This window comes from Lepisosteus oculatus, chromosome 7 (genome assembly GCF_040954835.1).
Source record: "Lepisosteus oculatus isolate fLepOcu1 chromosome 7, fLepOcu1.hap2, whole genome shotgun sequence".
Classification (NCBI taxonomy): domain Eukaryota; kingdom Metazoa; phylum Chordata; class Actinopteri; order Semionotiformes; family Lepisosteidae; genus Lepisosteus; species Lepisosteus oculatus.
The window spans coordinates 29,755,032-29,772,562 of NC_090702.1; the positions used below are offsets into that span (position 1 = coordinate 29,755,032).

Genomic DNA, 17,531 nt, shown 5'->3' on the forward strand with positions numbered 1-17,531 from the left:
TAATATTATTTATAGCAAATTATATTTCTTGTTTTGTGAACACTTTTGCAGTGTTCTGAGTTCTATTTAATTTTCAGCATGTAAAATGTAAGTTCAGCTGGATTCATATCTGGAAATTGACTTGGCCAAGTGGTATTTTCTGCATTTTGTTCTCCTTGATTACACTGATTGTATGTTTTGGGCCATTGTCATGCTTCATTATTAACATCATCAATAAAGGTGAGTGAGGCACTTTGAGAGGCAGCCATTACGTACCCAAGCCAAGACATTACATCCAGCCTGCTTCGCAGATGAGATGGTGTTCTTTGGAGCTGTAGTTCCTGACTACCCCACACTTTTCCATCAAGGTTTAAGTAAAGGTTTATCTTAATATCTTTTATCCACACAACTTTGTTCCAAAACTCCCCAAAACTACATTTCAGTTCTAAGCAAAACCTTCTACCATGTGTGAATTATATAGTAAGTTTATCCTTGTACAATGGTAATTGTTAGTGATTTCACTGACAGTTGATTTCAGATACTATTTGACACCTCTGACAATCTTTTATTCGGTGCAGATTTGTTTTTCTTGATTGACCCGTTCTTGGCTAATTGATTATTACAACTGTGGTTGATTTCTTTTTCATTATATTTCAAACATCCGAACTTTAGTTCTGTGCCCAACTTTAGTGCCCAGTTTCTGTAAAATGGTTTTGATAAAGTTTTTTCTTTTCTTTTATTTCCAGAATTACTTGTTTTTCTTTAACAGAAAGTTCTGTGGTTTTTATTTTTTATTTTTGACTTTTGAGTATAGTCTAGGAAAATTGAAGTTAGTGTGGTACAGCTTGATGGGATGTCCATAGCTCTGAAACTATAAATTCATTTATGGAGTATGTGTTCAGTCAACAACAGACAGAACCAGGTAGTATAAAACATTTCCAAATATATTCCAGCTCTGATGTGGTCTGTTGGTCTTCCAGCTAAAATAATTTGTCTATCCAAACTCAAACATGTGTTCTTTAAAAAAGTAAAATTAGCTTTTATTACCTATATTGTTTTATATTTCATTATTGTTATTCTAAATAATTAATTTACCATGCAAATTGAATTTAAATTTAAATGATGGAAAATGATACACCTCAGGCTACAATACAGGTTGATTTTCCTGCAATGTACTCTGCTTGGAAATATGTTTAGAGAAATGTTTTCAGAAGCTATTTGTGCTAGAATAGTTTAATTGCATAAAAACAAATCCAAACAGAAATAAATCACAGAGAAAAAAACAAGCACATATGGCCATGAATGTGCAAGAGAAATCCATTGCTAAGGAATAAATAATAACAGGAGTTTGACATACAGTTGCATATACATTATAATATACAATACAGATTAGAATATCTTTATCCATCTCAGTGGGGTGGCCATTGGGGATTAATTATAAATTAACTGTTCAGCTATGAGTTGATACTTGCAATGCTGGATGTCCACAACAGCCCAATGGAGCATCCAGAGGTCTTAAGCAGGGACACTATCACATCAGGGCAAGAAGCTAGAGGGGGTGATAATTGATCTTCTATCACTGATGATATTAAACATGAACTGTAGTTCACAGGAAAAAAGAGATTTCTGTTGATGTGATTGTCTTACAGTTTGTCAAGAAATAACTCCAAATGCAAATTGAGGCTCAGAAGGCATTTTTCTGTTTGTACTTTGCCACATTCTTCCGATTAATTTTAAAACCGTAATCCTGACTCTGTGGTCATTAAAAATCCCAGGGCATTTCTCAAAAAGAGTAGGGGTGTTACCACAGTGTCCTGGCCAAATTTTCCATTGGCCTTTATCAAATATGGCCTTCTAATAGTCCCTGTCTATGAATTGGCTTCAATACTCTGTTCTCCTCCTCATTGATAGCTGGTGTGTGGTGAGCATACTGGGCCACTATGGCTGCCATCGCATCATCCAAATAAGATAGACACGACATTTCACATGTTTGAAAGTGAAATAGATCATTATATAAGTTATAATTACTCATGCTTGTGATGGAACATGATAGAAGTGTACTTTATCTACAAAGAATTACAGAAAACATCAGGGAAAGGGTCAGGGTTAAATTCATAATGTGTATACAGTACTTTAATATATAGTTCAGGTGGGTAGCTGCGTCAGCATGCCTAGCCTGCAAAGGAACAAGTAATAGGTTTATTCCATCCTGAAAAAAAGAAGAAAGAGAACACATCGTTTTGGCCGTGGAGCCTTCTTCAGGTGACACCTGAAGAAGGCTCCACGGCCAAAACTTTGTGTTCTCTTTCTTCTTTTTTTCAGCATGGAATAAACCTATTACTTGTTACTTTAATATATATATATGCTGCAGATGAAGTGTTACTGATTCTGGTTATGTGTCTTAGCTTATGCTGTGGACCAGATGTTTATTTATTGCAGGAGGCAAATATACTTGTCTTTAGTTGTATACAGCATATCTTTATACCAAAAAAATACTTTAGATTTTTGTACTATTTTTGAGTTGTTCTGTTTGTCTACATTTTAATACAAAAATAAAACATAAACTAAAACAGAAATTTCCTATCACAATGTTTTCTGTATACATTGTTTAAACAAAATGTCATTTCACACAATCAGTTTGATGCTTTATATCGGAAATACTTTAGTATTGTATTGATCAATGCAAAACACGTTGTTAACTATTAAACAAAATGTACAATACATCTCCTCAATATATGAGATAATATAATATAATAAAGGTAACAGGAAATTTAAAATAGACTGCTTAATGGAGTAATACAGCAGCAATTATACTTTTAATGTTTTCTTATTCAAACCCTACTACTTATGGTTTCGTGCCTTCTGGGATTGTCTAAAAACATTAAACTAAATTAAAAATTCACAAATGTTAAGATACTTCTTTCCATTTACTCGTATGGATAATAAAAACATAATCAATTACTGTAAAAACATGTCAACATAAATGCATTCTGTGATATGTTGTACTACGCATAAAGAAGACTCCAGATATACGTATTTTCCTTATGAATGTAATATGATACACCTAGAAAAGAAATGTTAATATTCTTAACATTGAGATTAACCAGTATTATGCACAGACCTTTAAAATATTATGCTACATCTGTATCCTAAATTTAGAACCCAGACTCCTTACTGATGAACTTTGATTAGCATTGTGTACTATCTGATATGGAATCAGAAGAAAATTCCATTTTGAACACATGCAATTAATACTTTGAGTTAAAGCATTAGCGATCTGTGAATATCATTATATACAAGCGCCACAATAAGTTTACACTAAAACTAAATTCTTGATTCAGTCCAAACACATTTTGCTACCATGTCTGTTACCAAGTCACTGAAAACTAGGTTGTTTCAGTAAGGGCAGTTTGGCATTGCCAAAATGCACAGATTAACATTAGTAGTTTTCTAAGATGAAAGCTATTGTAGTGTGAATAATTTTGACATTTTGTCACATGTTCTTTGCTCTTGAGAAACAGATACGTTTAAACGATAATTTATTTTGGGTTTCAGAAAGCATGACCTATACTAATTATTTAGTTACAGATTGTTTTTTTCAGTTGTTAATCTTCATTTTTCTTCCATCGTAACACAGTAACGTGCAACAGCAAAAATACCTAAACACAGTGTCTGTTGATCTTCCTTAAATTCCAGGACCTCGTTGTTAAGAACTAAGAATTAATGGTGATGAAAGATGGTATACGTATATTTTTGTTGCAAGATAGATATGGTTTTGAAAAACTGGGAGTGAATTGATTTCAGCATGACAAAGTTTTCCAGTGAGGTAATGCGGAGTGAGACCCGAGTCTAATTAGTTTACTTATGCACCAGATAGGGGGCACAAAAATTTGACACTTGCAGGCATTGGAATGGAAACACGTCCACGATTTTTTGGCACTCTCAATTATTTATAACGTGTGGGTTCCATGTGTAGGAGTAGTTTATGTGCTCTGGAGCTCTCTCGCAGATAATTATTTCAAAATAAAACAAAGTGAATTAAAATAATGTTGTACAAAATACCATTTTACGAAAATATTTTAATATAGAGTCACTCGCAAATATAAGAATCCCTCCCTTCTTTTTGTTTTTAATCAACATTACCACTACTGTTGCTACGGATATGTGCCATGACATAATATCATCTTAGCTTTCCCCAGGGTAGAAAACCTTTTATTATATATATATAAATTATATCAATAAAGCTCAAACTGACTGATGGTGATCACCGTTGTATCATATGTGAATCACTGTTAGGATATGAAAACAGTAATGAACTTAGCATTATTAGAATAATGAGTTTGATTACTAAAGAATGCATCTGAATTGCAGAACGGAGAATTTGTATATCCGACTGCACATTTAAGAAAAAGGAGATGTTATGCCAGTTTAATTCATCTCAAAAGACTCTGCAGTAAAACGGCACTGGGGTTATGCTTACAACCTAACCAAGGACATCCTATACTCCAGAAAGAAGAGCGTAAACCGTTCGGTTCAGCTGTGCTCAGTGGTATATGTGAGAATGAGACACTAACCCGTGATTGGTGCAGCAGACCGGGGGCGTTCCTAGTGTTTGATGTTGGCTGGAGGGGTGCAGGGGTGTTCTATGGATGGCTAAGGAAAAGTTTAGTTGGCACCAGTCCCGTCGTAGCCTAGAAGTAGCTCACACAGTCACTAACTCTTTGGAATGTACAGCAAATAGTAAGTTTTTGCTTAAGGTAGTGGATGCCTTCTTGGTAATGCGATGAGGGGAATGCACTTTGCGAAGCTTGTGCTGCAGAGAGGCTTCACGGACCATACGACCTGTTGGTGCTGACAAGCCGGGAAAGGAGGGGGAGAGACGCCGGGTAGTTTGAGAAGGTACTTTGCCGGAGAATAAATCCCTCGCTTCTTTGCTGTGGAAATCATGCAGTTTACAGTCTGGCTGGCTGGACTACTGTGTCACCTCTCAGCACTTATCTGGAATTCACTGGAATATCGATTGCATCCCAAACAAGGTAAATGTCTTGCTGAGTGAGGGGGGAGTATTTCAGGGGCTTTACAAACTCTAGGAAAAGTTTGCTAGTGGGGCAATGGCGCTGTATAGAAGGTTGAGTATTAAAAATGTGCAATTAAAACAGCCCGAGAGGTGATTTTGTTATCTTTTTATGAGTGCAATGTGCACAACATTCAAAATTAAAATTATGTTAGCCCTGGCATTATAAATCCCAGAGATGATCGAACTTCTGCCAGTATTACTATTATTGTGTAAACACGCAACTACAAACATTTTGTTCCATTTAAACTGCATTTTATTATCATCAACATTTTTCTTTTAGAAAAGTTCGTCAAACAGCTGTCATCCTACGAAATTATCACGCCTCTCCGTGTGAATGATTTCGGAGAAACGTTTCCACACACGCTGCACTACAGGAGGAAAAGAAGTGCGGATGCGAGTCTTTGGGGGTCAAGAGCGCACTACAGAATTGATGCTTTTGGACAACGCTTTCAATTAAATTTAACTGCTGATTCCGGATTTATAGCGCCCTCCTACACCGTGACACATTTAGGAGCAGAACGTAGCAATTCATCAGAAACGCAAGAAGACTCCACTGATATAAGGCATTGCTTTTTCAATGGGCATGTCAACGCCGAAAGTGAATACATCGCTGTCTTCAGTCTATGCACTGGCCTCGTGAGTATTACTTTTTCATCTGTAAGACACAGTCCAAGGTCTCTCATAAATCAGTTTAACTGTAAACCTTTCAAGAAATATGAAAACTCTGCTTTTATATACAGATAATGTTAAAACGAAGTTCATCAATGCCGGTGTATAGCTGTCCATGCTTTTTGACTGCACACGAGCGCATGCGTTTCTAGTTCAGGGTCCATGTAGTCTAGGACAGATTCAATGTACTTTGGCTGCTACAAAATAAATCTATTTAAAGTCGTCCCTTTTTGATCAAGTGAAAACTACTAATACCATTGAAACGTGTAAAAATATTTTACATGAGAAGTACGATTTTCACTATCTTCAGAGAGTGAAAGCTGAGCAGCATGTTACTCCTACCCACTTTCAACACGCCCTATTAGAGTTTAGGCGGCTCACTTAGTTCTAGTTATACTTTTTACCCGAAGTGATAAAAAGCAGCCATTCGACTGTATCCTTTCAATGATTACAAATAAGTAAGGAGGAACCATTAAATAGAGTATTTAAAGATCTCAGGGGTCAGAAATATGCTTTAATTCATAAATTCGGTTACTAGAAAGCAGCTCTAGGCATGATAAATTTCACTTTGGTTACTCCAGTCAGAAACGATACATAATAAGGTGTCCTTTCTAACTGGTGCATTCAATTTGTTAAATTATGGGTACATTATTGTGTTCTTTTTCTAAGAATATAACAATAAACTCAAAAATAATTTACTGTGCAGTGAATTATTATGGAAAGGTCACCAAGTCTGCCCATACCTAAATTAAGTTGGAAAGATCCCCACAAAATCTCAAAGGCTTTTTCAGAGCAAGCTGTAAAATTAGATAGTGTGTTAACATTAATTCCTTATTGATCTTGTGGTCACAGATGGATTTTCTGGCAACTCCTTAAGCACTGAAAACTACCCTCCTGTTTACTGTTTGCCCTCTGGATTTGCACTGTTTACATTTGCTTTTGCCCTTGCATGCTTTCACAGTTTCCTTCCTAATCTTTAGACTGCTTAAGTGCTAGGAAGTAGAAGCTATTATGAATTACACACCAGTAATGTCTTTAAATTAGTATAAAGAGGTGCATAATAAATCATGTACATTTCTGAAATGGTGCTTAAAAAATATGTCAATTTTATGGCATGAAAACCATTTCACAGATTAATTTAACATGTCTTCACAGTAATGTATGAAAAAATCACTGTGAATGTGCATATTAGATCTTGCATTTCAGTATGGATATTTAGGAGGTCAGATATAGCTTTTGACCAAAGGCCAGAACAAGCAGACCTTTGGTGCATGATATTATTATGTAGACATTCACACAGAAATCATTAGAAAAACCTTTGTCTTCGTAAACAGAATATTAAGGAATGGTATTGGGAATAATATGAAATTGGATAAAAATATGTGTGTTATTAGCATAACAATAAATGTGCAGTGTTTTTATATCTTGTTGTAGTCTCTTCATGAATTAATGTATATGAAACATTTACATCAGTGATCTAATGATAATTAGAAAATTGATCACATTACTTTTCATTATGTCATAATAAATCCCAATACTGTACACCTCTGATGTTATGTAAATTCATATTTCCAACAGCATTAAATACATCATTTCAGGGCCTACCAACTAGCATGTCATCATTGTATTGGTGTTAAAAAACATTTTTGGTGCTGAATATGACTGGTATAAGCTCCATGTACAAAAACTATTGTGAATCATAGTTCAACAGAATCTGAAAAAAATAAGATTGTCAGACTTTAGAAGCAGCTGCATTTATGTGCATTTCTACTTCTCAGAGATGTGTGTATTTGTATTCTTATTACAGTCTAACCCTAGTATTCGAAGAGGCATTAAAAATACAACAAGTGCTTTTGGGACTAATAACATTTGTTGTGTTTTTAATTTTTCACAGTACATATAATTAAGTTCTTTGTAAGGTTCCTCAGATTAGTTGTTGGCAGTTCTTCAGCTTCTCTTCTAGTGCACAAGACATCAACCATTATTCAGGTACAGTAGGTTTAAGCATGTACCTTAGAACAGCAGTCATGTGTTAAAAGTTTGGAAAGACTCAGCAGAAATTGGAAAGGTAGGTTATATTTGTCCTGAATGTACTTGTAAGGAAAGTTATCTTTAATGGATAGAAACACCCACTTATTGTGGGATGATGTACAGTGGGAATAATTCTATACAGTAAGTGCATTAATTGGCCTCCTGTATTACAACATATTGTCATGCAGAGGGACGACCAACAGTATGTTATATGGAACAAGTAATAGGTTTATTCCATGCTGAAAAGAGAAGAAAGAAAACACAACGTTTCGGCCATGGAGCCTTCTTCAGGTGTGAGGCTCCACAGCCGAAACGTTGTGTTTTCTTTCTTCTCTTTTCAGAATGGAATAGACCTATTACTTGTTCCTTTGCAGCCTACGCATGCTGACGCAGCTACCCACCTGAATTATGTTATACAGTATGTACAGTTATTTAAGTTAAAACAAAATTTTTGGCTCTTCCATTGAAAACAACTTTTTTTTTCCCTTTGTTTTATTAAAGCTTCCCATGTTAACTATTATGTATAACAGTGTAGCGATTTAATGGTTTGAACTTAGATACAGTAAACAAATAGAAATTGGGACAGCAAATAGGGAGTACCTTACGGCTGCTGGGATTCAATCAAAACAATAGTGACATACACACATGGATTCCTGGAAAACATTCTACAGTTTTATTAATACAATGATAAAGTGTGCCAAACAAACCTTCTCTACAGTAACAGTACAGGCTGAATTTTATGTTTCCTATTTCTATTTTTCAGAGTGGAAGTAACCTTTACATGTTCCTTGTAGCCATTGCATGCTGATGCAGTCAGCTCGCAGCTCCCCAGTCGAACATCGTCAATATACAGTAAAAATATATGCACACCTGTTGTACATTGGGGTTTGCGATCACAAAAGTACAAAGAATTTTGAAATTACTCATAATGGGGAATTTTTCCCATTTTAATAATATTAAATAGGGAGGTTAGTGACATTATCATTATATAGTGCACAGTGTTTTGAAAACATTTTTGATAACCTGTATTATTCTTTTTAATATGTTAGTAATAATTTTATTCCACAAATGTATTCTTAGAGAGCAGAACAGAATATCAATTCTAAATCAATATCAGCATATCAATATAATCAATAATTATATAAAACATTTTACTTGACCAGACTAAGGAGAATGATGTTCTTGAATGGGTTTGAGCATTGTGCTGCAGTGCTAAAAAATGTCTCATAGCATCGGACAGTAACCTCCTTCAGTTTGGAAATGTCATTATTTCATTATATTCATTTTTCTGTTGCTGGAATAGCAACCCTGTTGGGATGTGTCATCATGTCATAACATTCTAAAGTTTGCAGGCTCAACACTACAAGTTCATCATTTCTTAAGGGCATAGAATGTGATTCCAATAACTTTTCATCCTCATCATCATCTACATTCACATTTTCAAAACTATTACTACATCTAACTCTGTAATGGTTGTGGTCAGACTGTGCTGGTTTTAGTCATGTGATTAGTTAGCTGTCACAACTGTGTGTCCAGCAACCTCTAATCCAGATCAGCATGGGTGGTGATTGGTTGTGACATCATCAGGTGTACTGTGGGTCCCTGTTATAACTTTAGGTTATGTTGCTAAATAATACATCTTATAGGGAAACGGCTTTATTACCGTTATGTAATGCTTGCAGGTATGTCCATATTATAATGAAGTTGCAGTGTGTTTAGAACAGTGTGTTTTTTGCATGAGTATATGGATGTTGAATGACTTAATTTATGAAATAAATTAAACAAGTAGCAAACCTGGGTGTCAGGTGCTCATCTACTGTCTACCTGACAGTAGATAGCAACATCTTAGTGAAAATACAGTTTAGAATTTAGAAGCCCATTATCACACTTTAATACAGAATACTGTACCACCATCTCCCTCTGCGTTGCTCTGTCTGTGACACCAATATTATTATGACTTGAAGCAAAAGCACCAATGCCCCCCCCCCACCACAATTGAACCAATAAAAAACAATACAACAGGACAATACATCAGAGAAATAAGGAAAAGAAAACAAATTACCCAATCAAGAATATTCTAGTGAAGAATGCAAAAAAAAATCAGCAGTAAGGGAATAAATATGCATGTAGTTAGTTACCACTGCTGTAAAAAAAAAATACACTTGTGCCTTTTTGAATGAATATTCAGTTAACAAAGGATTGTGAATTTTACATAGACAAGGAAACAAAGGCCAAGAGATGGAAGAATTAAAGGAATATATCTTTCTATTTCCTCCGTCACTGTCAGTATACAGTGCCTTGCGAAAGTATTCGGCCCCCTTGAACTTTTCAACCTTTTGCCACATTTCAGGCTTCAAACATAAAGATATAAATTTTTTATTTTATGTGAAGAATCACCAACAAGTGGGACACAATTGTGAAGTGAAACGAAATCTATTGGATTTTTGAAACTATTTTAACTAATAAAAAAATGAAAAGTGGGGCGTGCAAAATTATTGGGCCCCCTTGCGTTAATACTTTGTAGAGCCAACTTTTGCTGCGATTACAGCTGCAAGTCGCTTGGGGTATGTCTCTATCAGTTTTGCACATCGAGAGACTGAAATTCTTGCCCATTCTTCCTTGCAAAACAGCTCGAGCTCAGTGAGGTTGGATGGAGAGCGTTTGTGAACAGCAGTTTTCAGCTCTTTCCACAGATTCTCGATTGGATTCAGGTCTGGACTTTGACTTGGCCATTCAAACACCTGGATACGTTTATTTGTGAACCATTCCTTTGTAGATTTTGCTGTATGTTTGGGATCATTGTCTTGTTGGAAGATAAATCTCCGTCCCAGTTTCAGGTCTTTTGCAGACTCCAACAGGTTTTCATCCAGAATGGTCCTGTATTTGGCTGCATCCATCTTCCCCTCAATTTTAACCATCTTCCCTGTCCCTGCTGAAGAAAAGCAGGCCCAAACCATGATGCTGCCACCACCATGTTTGACAGTGGGGATGGTGTGTTGAGGGTGATGAGCTGTGTTGCTTTTACGCCAAACATATCGTTTTGCATTGTGGCCAAAAAGTTCGATTTTGGTTTCATCTGACCAGAGCACCTTCTTCCACATGTTTGGGGTGTCTCCCAGGTGGCTTGTGGCAAACTTTAGACGAGACTTTTTATGGATATCTTTGAGAAATGGCTTTCTTCTTGCCACTCTTCCATAAAGGCCAGATTTGTGCAGTGTAAGACTGATTGTTGTCCTATGGACAGGCTCTCCCACCTCAGCTGTAGTTCTCTGCAGTTCATCCAGAGTGATCATGGGCCTCTTGGCTGCATCTCTGATCAGTCTTCTCCTTGTCTGAGCTGAAAGTTTAGAGGGACGGCCAGGTCTTGGTAGATTTGCAGTGGTCTGATACTCCTTCCATTTCAAGATGATCGCTTGCACAGTGCTCCTTGGGATGTTTGAAGCTTGGGAAATCTTTTTGTATCCAAATCCGGCTTTAAACTTCTCCACAACAGTATTACGGACCTGCCTGGTGTGTTCCTTGGTCTTCATGATGCTCTCTGGGCTTTCAACAGAACCTTGAGACTATCACAGAGCAGGTGCATTTATACAGAGACTTGATTACACACAGGTGGATTCTATTTATCACCATCAGTCATTTAGGACAACATTGGATCATTCAGAGATCCTCGCTGAACTTCTGGAGTGAGTTTGCTGCACTGAAAGTAAAGGGGCCGAATAATTTTGCACGCCCCACTTTTCATTTTTTTATTAGTTAAAAAAGTTTCAAAAATCCAATAGATTTCGTTCCACTTCACAATTGTGTCCCACTTGTTGGTGATTCTTCACATAAAATAAAAAATTTATATCTTTATGTTTGAAGCCTGAAATGTGGCAAAAGGTTGAAAAGTTCAAGGGGGCCGAATACTTTCGCAAGGCACTGTATTTCATGCATATGTGTTCATGTTTCATGCAGTTTATGTGAACCATGCACTACAGTGGATTGGGATTTTTCAGCATTAAACACAATACTTTTTACATAAATATAATAAATAATATGTTTAATTTTAGTTACTGAGTAATTCTGTGCTTTACATTTGGAATTCATAGTTTATTTGTTTCAATAAAATAAAAAAATAGGGACAATTAATTAAGTTAAGTACAGTAGTTAAGTCATACTGTACCTTATGATATTAATGGAATTTATACTTTTCTTTTTTACTTCCTTTATGAAAAAATGATGTTGCATTTATCTTATATGGCTTTATAGTCATATACATATACAATATAATTTGTGATGGACTGGCTTCCCATCCAGGGTGTATCTTGCCTTGCACCTGATGCTTGCCAGAGTAGGCTCCAGCTCCCCCATAACCCTCTATTGGGTAAAGTGGTTAGAAAATGGATGGGTGTTGGAACAGGTATCTCCACTCTGTCTTCTCACATGTATACGTCTTATATGTACAATATTGTAGAAACGTAATCTAAACTGAAATAGTAAAATTTTAAATACAGTCATTTCTGCTCTAACATATGTTCCATACCATGAATAGGCCACAACTCGATAGATTTATTGGGGAATGCTTTTCTATAATGCTTTTGCGTGATTCAAGTACTACTAGACAGACGTGTAGAGGAAAAATGGTTGTGTGGCAGCCTTAGCGCAGGGACACATGCTTGGGATGTGTTGATGTGTTCTCTCAAGAATTGGTCTAACATCCCTATGCATTTAAGTTGTGCATTTGAAAACACTGTATATACTGTTGTTGCAATGAATGGCAAGGGTAAGAAGTGTTCTGCTTGTGTGAAAGAAATGAAAAACCATTACTATGTTAAAAAGTTATATGAGAGAAATTAAAGAATGTCATTTGTATACCATTCATGCTACTGGGCTTACTGTAGTGTGCATTTCTAAAAAAAGGTTTCTTACAAAAAAAAATCCTTCACTATAGAATTACTCATCGCTTATTAATGTAAATTCTGATGCATATTATATCTTTATGTTTTCACTGTTTTGTTTCAAATTATAATGAAACACATTACATATTGTGCAAAAGTAATACATTCAAGCTAATAATATGATCAGTTGCTGTAACACAATTTTCCATAATGTGGTGTTTTCCAGGAACACAACTATCACATAATAGCAGAAACGCATATATTAAATTTTGTACAGTGAGATGAGAATCATAGGACTATCTGATACAGGGCAACAAAGAACAGTCAATAGACAGTACCATATTGTTGCTTTTAAATTGAGACAAACTCAAGCAAACAAGCCAATTTTAACGTGTAAAAACTGAAATACTAAATAGTCATTAAAAATCCTTCTGTTATAAATCCTTTTATTTTATGTGATATGTCATTGTTTGTTAAATGATACAGGCTACACATTTTAATGAGCTCATATCTACTTAAAATTGTTAGTGGGGAATTATCTGGAAAACTAGTTTTGCTGTTTTTGTTGTAAATTTTGTCTGTTTGTGTTGTAAATTATTTTGCATTCAGTAAGAGGAGGAGAAAAGTAAACAGGAGATCAGGATATGGATGAGCCACATTTTTCTCATGCTTAGTAGAACCAAAACAGAGGGCATGCTGATTGGAACACCTACTCAGATTGTGACCAGCACATTCACCGTTGTTGGAAATGTTATCCCCCTGTCCTCAGTGGAAAACAATTTGGGAGTAAAGTTTGATGTTTCTCTCAAATCTTCTGGCTAAGGTCTCCTCTCAATTCTGTAAAGGAACAGGTAAAGATTTATTACATGCTGAAAGGAAAAGAAAAAAGACACAATGGGTTGGCCTTCTTCAGGCTCCACAGCTGAAACAATTATTAAGAAGAATAAAAATAGTTGTATCTCTTTTGCTTTCAACACGGAATAAACCTTTACCTGTTTCTTTGCAGCCTACGCATGCTGATGCAGCTACCTGCTTGAACTTTCTCAATTTTGTAGACTCTTAAAATGTAATTCATGCCTTCATTTAATCTCACCTGGATTATTATAATGCTCTCCTTTGTGATTTAGCACATTAATTAAACAATGAATTATTCAGAACAGAATTGCCAAGGTACTCACCAGAGCAAGGAGGTCAGACCATACCACCCCCGTTCTAGCAGAGCTCCATTTGCTTCCTGTCCATCAGAAAGTGGATTTTAAAGAATTGCTTCTGGTTTTTAAGAGTTTAAAAGGCAAAGGCCTTGTCTATCTCGCTGACCTTTTTGTTCAAACATCACCTGGTCCTTTTAGATCAGGTCAAATTAATCTGCTGCACATCTCCAGAACCAAACTATGTACAGTACTATGGGTGACCGTGCCTTTTCAGTCTATGCTCCTTGCTTGTGTAGTAGCCTACCTGATTATCATGAAATTTAAGAGAGAAATTTAAAACCTTCTCTACCAGCAAGCCTATCAATGTCCAGTTTTATAAATTCTAATGATCTAATTCAGTGGTTCTCAAACTTTTTGGACCAAGTACCACCCCTAATCCAACCAAAGCATCCAAGTACCACCTACAAGTCATCATCTCATAGGAACCCCAGAAATTATCAATGACCATGTGCACACACACTCACACATACATATAATAAATATCATAATAATAAACTTTGATATATTAAAATGTGGCTTCTCAAAGTGTTTTACAGAAAAAAAAACAACACATAAAAATAAAAAAGCACCATTTCAGTGAGAGGGGTGAGCCTGTTTAGTCGAGCAAAGCAGATGTGAATTAATTTTTCGAGCCTTGATACAATTCACAACAGTCTAACAGATTTTAAATCGTCAGGCATTTTCTTGACGGCAAAGATCTCGCGGTGGATGTTGCAATGAAACCATTAATTTCTGGAGCAACTTCTCTAATTCGTGCAACTACACAGCTGTGTCGGCTTGTCATTGCTCTAGCACCGTCTGTACAAACTCCGACACATTTTATCCAGTCGATGCCATTCTCTTCGATAAATTAATTCAGAAGCTGAAATACGTACTCTCCTGTAGCTCCTGTTGGTAGCGGCTTACAGACCACAAAGTCCTCACGGGACGTACCCTCAAACTCGTAACTAACGTAAATGAGCAAATTGGCCAAATCGACTATAGACTCATCTAATTGCAGTGAAAAACAGCTGCTTATCTTAACGCGCTCTGTCAGTGTACTTTTGATATAATCCTTCATTTCAATAATTCTATGAATGACTGTGTATTTCGGGGGGGGGGCAGCAGGTCGAGCTATTCAGCAGCTTTTTCTCCACACATAATAGTGTGGGGCTTACCTGCTTTAGCAATCCGCAAGCTTGCATTTTTCCGCGTTTCCTTTTTTATTTCAGTGTTTATTTTAAGTATTTATTTCATGCGCATGGGAGAGAAACACAGAGACGCTCGGTGTATTTTTCTCAAATTAACTTAGAACAGTTCTTAAATATTTTTCTGTTATTTTTCACGCTTTCCTGTGCTCACAAGATTACCAGCGTTTGTAGCACGCATTTCTATGCATTCCTGTGTTTACAACGTTGGCATTGTTCCAAAATCACCCACATTCTCCTTTCTCCCTATTTGCTGGAGATACAGTAGCTTTTTTTAAATACAATTGGTCACTTGCGTCCGTAGCACGCATTCCTATAGAGTGGTATAGAATTACAGAGTATCTCTTGTGCCCACTGAAGTATTAGCGCGCACTGTATCGTAGTACGTAGGCTGCGTATTCGACACGTATAAAAATACAAAATATGAAAACCCGTCCCGATTTTTTCAGCGCACACAACACAGTTCCAGGGTCATTTGGCGTACCACCTGGCGGCCCGCCACGTACCACTGCCGGTACACGTACCACAGTTTGAGAACCACTGATCTAATTAATAAAGTATCTAATTTCCTATCTTTATCCTTCTTTGTAATCTTTATGTTCTTTAGGTTTAAGTAAGTTCTTTAACTTCTTTTAGCTTTTTCCTTTATGTGAAGCACATTGAAATTCACTGTAATTTAATGTAAGTAAATTAATCTATTATTAAATGGGCACTGGTTTTGTTGACATGATTGGTGCAGATTGAGGATATATTTAAGTGTTCACCAATACACTGATGAATCCCTTTAGCTGACAGTTTATTTTCTGCTCTTTCAATCTAATTCTGAATTGATGATTTTGTAGTGGGGCAATGCAAGATGACATAGTACTAGGATTACATGGCAGAAGTTCAAGAAAACAATGTAAAGGTCTTGCTCTTGTATCTCTTGTCCAGAGTCAGAACATCTGTGGGTCCAATTTGCAATTGCCATAGACAGGGGACCATAGTGACAACATATTAGTTATAATTTATGCTCCTTTTATTTTTAACAGTTTGTTTACACTAGGTTTGGTGCTTTTGTTTAAAATATTGGATTGAATACATTAGACCTGGTTTGTTGTATTTGTTTTGTGCTTCAGTACAGATTAAATCATTGTTACATAACTTGCAGACCATCCAATAAGATCCACTTCTGTACTGTGTTGCAAACAGTTTCTTAATTACTGCATTGTTCTTTCTGTTTATCAACTAAATAATTAAACAGCTGGCTATAACAAAATTCAGCATTGGAGCAGTCTGTAGACACCGTCGTTACCTTGGTTTAAATGATTACAGTATTTAAATTGATAATTTTCTAATCAAGGAAACAAATGAATGTTTTAATTTACCAACCCAGGGCCTTGAATAATCTTTGATAATATCTATCGCTATGAGCCTGTGATCACATTAATTGGGAAAAGTTTAAGTTTTATATATCTTTTTCATTGTAACATGATTCATTGATATTTTAAAAGCCTTCAACCATGTTCAACGATTGAAGGTCCTTATTTTGGTTCTATATAAGCAATAGTATCACAAATCAGATAAATGGCTTTTGAGTACTGTCTCAAATATTCTTTCATAAATACATTTTACTTTGTAGTACTGCACTTGTTCACTGTATAAATAGGATCAAGAGCGTCTTATCATTGCCATGCACATGTTCATTTGAATTTTGGGCCTCAGCTTTTTCTTTTGTAAATGACAGCCTGTTGCCTAGTGGTTATGTTTACCTTCAAAGAAAAACATAACATCTTAACAATAGAGTAGATTTGTATTGTACAAATCTGCAGTGGGAAACACTCCAATTTGCAGAAATGGTCTTTTGCTAATTAGGGATTGGGCTTTATACATTTAATTCTTAAGCAGACAGATGTTTTTTTTCTAATTCTCAAGCCCCAGTGTTGTGTCTAAATGTTTTCTTTGAAATCTCTGTTGTACAGCAAAGATAATATAAGATGTATAACTTGACTAGTTAATTAAAAGGGAGAGCTCCACTAAGTACACTGAATAGGGCAGTGAGGATTATGAAAGCATTCGTGGTCTGTGTAGAGTTTTGGAAGAAGATTTCTAGTTAGTCAAGAGCCATTTTGATCCATGTTTGTCTGTCATAAATGTTTAAATTTGCTGTCTGAGGTAGTACAAAGACAGAAATTGAGATACAGTGTTTCTAAATGTGACCATGTCCAATCATAACAGTTTTTGATCACAAAAAAATTTCACTTGGTAAAGGAAGAAAAATAATGAAAAGTCTGAGGAATATCCCAGATATTCTACCTATACTGTAACACAGTGTGTTGCTTAAAGTGATTATATTTTTCAGTCAAAACTGATCCAATTGCTATGCATAAATTGATATGCTAAATATCTGACCAGTATTCACAGAGTACTATGATAGTGTATAAGACACTTCTAGTTACACCTCCAGCATGTTGCAAGATACTGTAAATTATCTGACATGTATGCATTGCATAAAATTACA

General features: G+C 35.8%; 1 protein-coding gene across 1 annotated transcript in view; it reads left to right on the forward strand.

Annotated features, from left to right (window-relative positions):
* Positions 1 to 4,609: 4,609 nt before the first annotated feature.
* Positions 4,610 to 17,531, forward strand: part of LOC102692726 (A disintegrin and metalloproteinase with thrombospondin motifs 20) — a 165,268-nt gene continuing 152,346 nt past the window's right edge. Inside the window, exons 1-2 of the mRNA XM_006642906.3 lie at positions 4,610 to 5,015; positions 5,337 to 5,692. Coding sequence (XP_006642969.1) covers positions 4,925 to 5,015; positions 5,337 to 5,692 — 447 coding nt within the window. The 5' untranslated portion in view covers positions 4,610 to 4,924. The remainder of the gene's footprint in view (positions 5,016 to 5,336; positions 5,693 to 17,531) is intronic.